General features: G+C 45.5%; 1 protein-coding gene across 1 annotated transcript; it reads left to right on the top strand.

Annotated features, from left to right (window-relative positions):
* Positions 1-5,730: 5,730 nt before the first annotated feature.
* LOC120866316 (SCAN domain-containing protein 1-like) lies at positions 5,731-6,718 on the top strand. The gene has a single exon (XM_040243971.1). It carries the CDS (start codon positions 5,839-5,841, stop codon positions 6,268-6,270), a length of 432 nt encoding a protein of 143 aa, XP_040099905.1. The 5' UTR covers positions 5,731-5,838; the 3' UTR covers positions 6,271-6,718.
* Positions 6,719-7,671: the final 953 nt, after the last annotated feature.

Below are 7,671 nucleotides of genomic sequence, written 5' to 3'. Positions count from 1 at the left end.
ACTTAAAGGGCCAAGGAATGCTGGTCTGTTAACTTTCGTTTATCCTACTCACAGCGATTTGCTGTTTTCCATCCTGGAGAACTCATAGTTTAGATTTGATGGCACATGCTCATTCTCTTGGTGGCTGCCTTAAATCATCTGAGCTCCTTCCTATCCCCTAATCTCTCTGCCCTAAACTCATATGTTCTGCAAACATTAAGCACATGGCGTTGACATGGTAATTCATGTGGAAGTAACTGAGATTCTTCGTAACTGGGAAGGTAAGTCTGCTGTCAAAAGAATATAAGTGATTAAGCGATACGTTCAGGTGTCAAATGCTGGTGAACGTTTGGTTATCGACAGCACCACCATGCCTCCCTTCTTCCCCATGCAGTTAATAGAGAGTTCTATGTATCCTGCCAATGTCTCCAGGGCATGAAGCTGGAGGAGGGGAGTTATTTGGCTAGGATCCTTTGTGTGTGTGTGCGCGCTCAGTCCTGTCCGACTCTTTGTGACACTATGGACTGTAGCCCGCCAGGCTTCTCTGTCCAGGGGATTTTCCAGGCAAGAATACTGGAGGGGGTTGCCATTTCCTTCTCCAAGGGATCTTCCTGACTCAGGGATTGAACCCACGACTCCCACATCTCCTGCATTAGCAGGCAGGTTCTTTACCACTGAGCCACCAGGGAAGGCCCCTAGTATCCATTACTAGTCAGCAAATTAGTTCCTGTGCTAACATCTCTGCCTTCCATTGTGTAGTTTGGCCATTTAACTGATGGTTGTTATCTGCATTATAAGAGCCAGACTCCACTGAGAAATGCCATATGTAGGGTGACCTTGGGAAGTCACTACACCATTCAGAACTTTATTTTCTTACTTAAAAAAGGGAGAAGATGATGAAACCTTGCCTATGCACCCTAGCGAAGAATTTGGGAGCTAAAAGAGCTCACATGTATTGACTATACTGTGTGTCAGGCCTTCTGCTTACAATTATTATCCTTTTTAAATGTTACAATCTTTAAAGAAATCTCTCAGGATGGCTGGAAGTACCCGCTGAGACCAAATACCTAACAGATGTGTAGCGATCACTTTTTTCCAAGTCCCGGGGAAATAGCAGTGAGTAGAACAAAGCCCCGCCTCTTGGAGCTGACATTCTAGCAGAGGAGATAGACAATAAGCAAATAAATGTACAAAATGTCAAGGAGTGGTAAGGGTAGTGAAGAAAAACGAAGCAAAGGGGAAAGAGAGAAGGGAGGATGTGTGTGTTGTTCGCTGATGGGGCATATTTGATCAGAGAACTGAGGAAGCGAAGGAGCAAGGCAGACTCTGGGAGGAGACGGTTCCAGACAGAGAGAACAGTGAGTGCAAAGGGCCTGGGGTGGGGATGTGTCTGGCTTCTTTAAGGAACTAGTGCTGGTGGGGCTGGAGCAGAGGGCTCTGGGGGAGAATGATAGAGGGGAAAACTGGGGAGAAAATAGAGATCCCAGTTAGGACTTTGAATACGAGGAACATGTATATGAAAATATACAGTTGACCCTTGAACTGCTGGGGAGTGAGGGGTGTCAACACCCCCCACCGCCTGGCCCATGCATTTGAAAATCCACGTTCTGCTATCTTTGCCTCAAAAAAAACCCAAAAAAACAAAAACAAAACGATGGGGTGGGAGGTGGAATGGGGAAGAATTGATAAATGACTTACCCAAAGGTGAGAAACTTAAACAGTTTGGATATTTTCAGGTCTCAAACCCTAGTTCTTTTGATTTCACATATTGTGATCTTTATTCAAATGCAAACTTTTCCCTACACTTAGTTAACTTAAAGATCTGTAAAATGAAAATGGGTGCATTCTAAGTTGCTTTAGTCGTGTCTGACTCTTTGCAGCCCGAAGGACTGTAGCCCGCCAGGCTCCTCTGTCCATGGGATTCTCCAGGCAAGAATACTGGAGTGGGTTGCCATGCCCGCCTCCAGGGATTGAACCCATGGACCCAGGAATTGAACCCATGTCTCCTGCATTGCAGGAGGATTCTTTATGACTGAGAAAAGCCCAAAATGGGGAAGCCCAAAATGAAAATATGAGTACTCTATTTGTTGAGAAAAAAATCAGTATACAAGTGGACCCACACAGTTTGAACCTGCATTGTTCAAGGGTCACCTGTACATCAAATAAGTAAAGACTGTGCATAACAAATGTATTTCTCCATTTATCTTTGTAGGGAGGCTTTACAACTTTTTAAGCTTTTGTATATTTTCAATAGGGGTATATTTTTCATATGTTGAAAAAATGACAGATTTTTTAAATACCGTCCAATACAACCATCATGCAAATCAAAGTAAGAACGTTAAAAAAGAAAAGTAAGAACATTGCCTGCACCCCAGAAAGTTGCCTGGTGCCCTTGCAGTCAGTACTCAACTCCCCAGAGGCAATCATTGTTCTGATTTCCATCACTAAGAGATTAATTTTTCCTGTTCTTGAACTTCATGTAAATGGAGTGGATTTATACAAAGTGTACTCTTGCATGTGTGTGTGTGTTCAATCACTAAGTTGTGTCCGACTCTTTGCGACCCCATGGATCGTAGCTTGCCGGGCTCTCCTGTCCATGGGATTTCCCAGGCGAGAATACTGGAGAGGGTTGCCATTTCGTCCTCCAGGAATATTCCCAATCCAGGGATCTAACCCGCATCTCGTGCACTGGCAGGCAGATTCTTTACCACTGAGTCTCCTGGGAAGCCCTTGTATCCTTGCATGAGGCTTCTTTTACTCAGTACAAAACGTTTGGGAGACTCACCCATGTTGCCACATGTTTCTGGACATCATTCCTTCATATGGCTGAGTAGTAGTCCATTTCCTGACACCTGGAATTGTTAGACTTTTTACTTTGAGTCAAGAATATGAAGTGGTAACCCACTGTGGTTTTTTTTTCCCCCCTTGGCCATGCCATGAGGCTGTGGGGTCTTAGTTCCCCGACTAGGGATTGAACTCGTGCCCGAAAGTGTGGAATCTTAACCACTGGACCACCAGGGAAGTCCTCATTGTGGTTTTAGCTTGCATTTACCTGGTAATAAAAAATGGCAGCACACTTCATTTGCTTACTGGACGTCTGTATGCTTTCTCTTGAGAAATATCTGTTTGACCCTGGTGTTTATTTTTTTTTAAGTTGATTTAGTAAGAGTTTTTTATATGTTTTAAATATGAACCTTTTGTCAGCCTTTATCTCCTGTGAATATTTTCTCCCCATCTGTGGTGTACCTTTTTACTCCCCGAAGTGTGTCTTTGGGTCCTTTAAATTTTGATCATGACAAATTTATTGATTTTTGGAAACAGTTAATGCTTTAGCGTCTTGTCTAAAAAAATCTTTGCCTATCCCAAGGTCAAGAAGATATTCTCCTATGTTTTCTTCTAGAAGCTTTATAGTTTGATCTTTTACATGCACATCTGTGATCTATCTTGAATTAAGTTTTGTATGTGATATAAGGTAGAGGGAAAGTTTTTTTCCCCTATGGATATTAATTAATTTGTGGAACATGGGACACTATTTGTTGGAATCTCAGACATTAATTGTCCTGGGTAAGTTGTGCTTGTCATATACTCTGTCTCCCAGAGTTGATTATCCAGCTTCCTGTAAAGCCCTGCTTAGAAGATAAAATGATGATGATAAAAGAGACAAATCCCTAGACAGAGAACAGAAACATCAGAAAAAATTCCAACTGCCCATCTGTAATTTTGTCCAGCCTTTAGCCTCCCTCATTGTCCAAGTTGTGTTTGCCTTCCCATGGCCTGAGCCAAAGAGGCCAGAGGTGAAGGGGAAGCCAAACTGGGAGCAGGATGAGAGAAACACAGGAGCAGAGGTTGGGAAAGTACCACAGTGCTGAGCCAGGCTGGGTTGGAAGATGGCTGGTTCTGTGGGGCCCTTAGCAGGAATGTGGACTGCCCAGCCTGTCTACGTCTCTCTCCTGTGATTTGTGGAGCCTGGGAATATGAAACCTCAGAGGTGCAATGCAGGTGAGTGGGCTCGTGGGCCAAGCCCTCCCCCTACAAGCCTGGACTCTCCTCTGCAGCATTGCAACCTGGGATCTAGAGGCAAGGTGGGTGGGAGGAACCGACGCTAGGTGAGCATTGACTGCGCAACAGTTATGTCCATCCTAGGGGCTTGTGTATGGTATCTCCTTCTTTCATTCATCCCGCCTGCCTCACCACCTTAGGAGAAAGATACTTATTCCTCACGGATGAGGAAGCTGGCTTTCCAAGAGGTTAAGGATGTGTGTGCACTTTGTCCGCGCAGTTGTCTGCAACTCTTTGCGACCTCTTGGACTATAGCTGTCCAGGCTTCTCTGTTCCTGGGATTCTCCAGGCAAGAATATTGGAGGGGGGTGTCATTCCCTTCTCTAGGGGACCTTCCTGACCCAGGGATTAAACCCTGATCTCCTGCGTTGCAGGCAGATTCTTTGCTATCTGAGCCACCAGGGAAGCCCAAGGTTAAGTAAGCTTCTCAGATTTCTCAGCTCATAAATGAGGGAGTAGAGATTCTTTCTCCACTGTCCCTTCCACTGCGGCTCATCTCCCTGTGCTCCAGCCCTTCCCAACCATCTGCTGCATGAGAAATCAGACCACTTCATGACTACAGTCTTCCCTCCTGAGGAAATTGCAAGCAAGCAAAAAAAAAAAAAAAAAAAAGCATATGGGGTATTCCCCATTGACATTTCTTCCCAAATAACCCCAGTTTCTTATGGCACCAAAGAGACTTTCAAGTCCAAGGTAAAGATTTGTTTGTACCAGATAAAATCTAATATAAAACCATTTTGAGGACTTTCCTGGTGGTCCAGTAGCTAGGACTCTGCACGCCCAATGCCTGGGTCTGGATTTGATCCCCAGTCAGGGAACTAGATCCTGCATACCTCAACTAATCCCGTGTGCATGCTGCAACTAAGACCCGATGCAGCAGATACATACATAAATAAAATATTTAAAAAATTTTTGGACATTCCTTTGGTTTTCACTGACTCAACCAACCCTCTTGAGATGGTACCAAAGAATCACCAAGCTCTTCCCACAATGCCATGTCTTAACCCATTTGGGTTGCTCTAACAAAAAGCCCATGGGTTGGGCAGCTGAAACAACAGACATTTAGGGAAGTCCCCATCTGCGCACACTCACTCCAGAACAACATGTGGTCTAACCCTGGTCAGCCGAGGTCCATGGAAGTGTTTCCTTCCAAAGAAGGGCTTGAGCCCCAAAGGTTAATTTAAGACATTTGTTTCCCCCAGCACAGAGAATAAGGAAGTTCTGAAGTTTATATTTCTTTCTCCCAAGAAAAAGTTTCAGAAGTCCCAGATAAGGGTTTTAGACAAGGCTCAAGGGTAAGGCACTGGACTCAGGCCCCCTCCCCTCCTTTTCCCTCTAGGGATCTTCGTGCTTGAGAAGTCATCCCTGAACCCAGCCCCCTTGGGGGGGAAGGAGGAGAAGGAGGAGGAGAGACAGCCCCTCCCCCACACCACCCCAGACTCCAAGGAGAAGGTTTAAGTTCTACTTGTTGTTTTCCCGACACACCTAGTTCTGTGCCAGGCTTGGTAAAGGATTGTACTGAGGGACTTCTCTGGCAGTCCAGTGGACAAGAATTTTCATTGCAGTGGGGCATGGGTTCTATCCCTGGCCAGGGAACTAAGATCCCACAAGCCACTCACCAAAAAGCCAAACCATAAAACAGAAGTAATGTTGTAACAAATTAATAAAATGGTCCACATCGCTTTTTTCCCGGAGCCGGTGGTGGGGCTTGGCGTTTTGCTCCTCTCCTTCCCCCGTTCACCCGGCATTCCGAGGGGCACCTGCGCAGGAGTCTGAAAAATCCTTTTGCAGAGTTCTAGGATGGAGACTGAAGGGTATCCAGAGATGCAAAGAGATGGAGAAGTCCAGAATGATGAAATAAGGTCACCACCAAATAAGAGGATGGCTAAGGAGCCAGAAGGCATCCTGATAGCGCCGCCCCAGGGCCAGGTTCCACCAGAGAGCCTGGATGAAGACTCTGAAGATGACCTGGAGACCGTGCCCCGAAGGAGTCCTCTCAACCCTGCAGCCTCCAGGCAGAGGTTCCGGGAGTTCCGCTATGAAGATGCAGCTGGGCCCAGGGATGTCCTGAGACATCTCCAAGAGCTTGCTGGACAGTGGCTGCGACCTGATATTCACACGAAGGAGCAGATTGTGGAAATGCTGGTGCAGGAGCAATTCCAGGCCGTCCTCCCTGAGGAGCTCAGAGCTTGGGCACTGAGGTGTCAGCCTGGGGTCAGAATCACTGGCTAAAATCTCACTGCTTCTTTTTCAGCCTACATATGAGAAGTGACCAAAGGCTCTCTGTTGCAAATCCAACTACAGTCATGAGAATTCTGAACCTTGATTTTCTTTGAGCTTGCCTTTGCTAGCTGTAATAAGAATCAATGAAACCCCCCCCCTTTTTTTTTTGCCTGAAGCAGCTCTATTTCCTGGCACTGCGAACTCCAAAATGAGTTTCCCTGCCCTCTTGTAAGGACAATCAGTCTGCTGCTTGTTTTTGCTCTGCTGAATGCATCCCTTTTTGCACTTTGTGACACGCTTTAATATATAGATTTTATGTATCCAAAGAGATGATTGCTTCAACTTTAATATTCTTGATTCTCGCTGTGGTGGCTTGAATGGAAGCTTCTGTAACCCCGCCAGTAACTCATTTGGGGTGTCCTTGAAATATTAAAGTTTGATTCTTAAAAAAAAAAAATTTAAAAAAAAGGTCCACATCAAAAGAATTCTTTAAAAAAAAAAAAAAGGATTGTACTGATTCATGGCAAATAGAAGGGGGAAAAGTGGAAGCAGTGATAGATTTTATTTTCTTGGGCTCCAAAATCACTGTGGATGGTGACTGCAATCAAGAAATTAAAAGATGCTTGCTCCTTGGAAAGAAAGCTATGACAAGTTTAGATAGTGTATTAAAAAAACAGAGACATCACTTTGCTGACAAAGATCTGTATAATCAAAGCTATGGGTTTTCTGGTAGTCATGTATGGATATGAGAGTTGGACCATAAAGAAAGCTGAGCGCTGAAGAATTGATGCTTTCGAATTGTGGTGCTGGAGAAGGCTCAAGAGTCCCTTGTTTGCAAGGCGATCAAACCTGTCAGTCTTAAAGGAAATCAATCCTGAATATTCATTGGAAGGACTGTTGCTGAAGCTGAAGCTCCAGTACTTTGGCCACCCAATGTGAAGAGCTGACTCAGTGGAAAAAACCCCGATGCTGGGAAAGAAACTGAAGGCAAAAGGACAAAGGGCTGACAGGTGATGAGATGGTTAGACAGCATCACTGACTCAATGGACATGAATCTGAGCAAACTCCAGCAGACAGTGGACGACAGAGGAGCCTGGTGGGCTGCGGTCCATGGGGTCACAAAGAGTCAGACACGTCTTAGCAACTAAACAACAACAACTGACTCTTAGATGCCAATGGAGGCTCAGAAGGATGTAACATGGGGTCACACAGTTAGTGACAGGCTGAGCTGTGTGATTCCAACCCAGGCTGGCTGACCCTAGCTCTAACGTTGAACCAGGAGCCCCTCCCGTCTCTAAGCTTTCTCATCCACCCAGCCCAGGGCTCCCTCACTTGTCCTGCAGGAGGCTCCCTCTAGTCTACCCTGAGTCTCTGTTGCTTTGTTTCTCATTCCCCAGGCAGAGACCCTAC

Source organism: Oryx dammah, unplaced genomic scaffold (genome assembly GCF_014754425.2).
Source record: "Oryx dammah isolate SB20612 unplaced genomic scaffold, SCBI_Odam_1.1 HiC_scaffold_8, whole genome shotgun sequence".
In the NCBI taxonomy this organism is placed as follows: domain Eukaryota; kingdom Metazoa; phylum Chordata; class Mammalia; order Artiodactyla; family Bovidae; genus Oryx; species Oryx dammah.
Note: the sequence above shows the minus strand (reverse complement) of the source record. Positions and strands in the feature narration are given on the sequence as shown.

Coding starts and splice junctions, on each gene's coding strand:
- LOC120866316 (XM_040243971.1), top strand. CDS start 5,839: ATGGAGACTGAAGGGTATCCAGAGATGCAAAGAGATGGAGAAGTCCAG.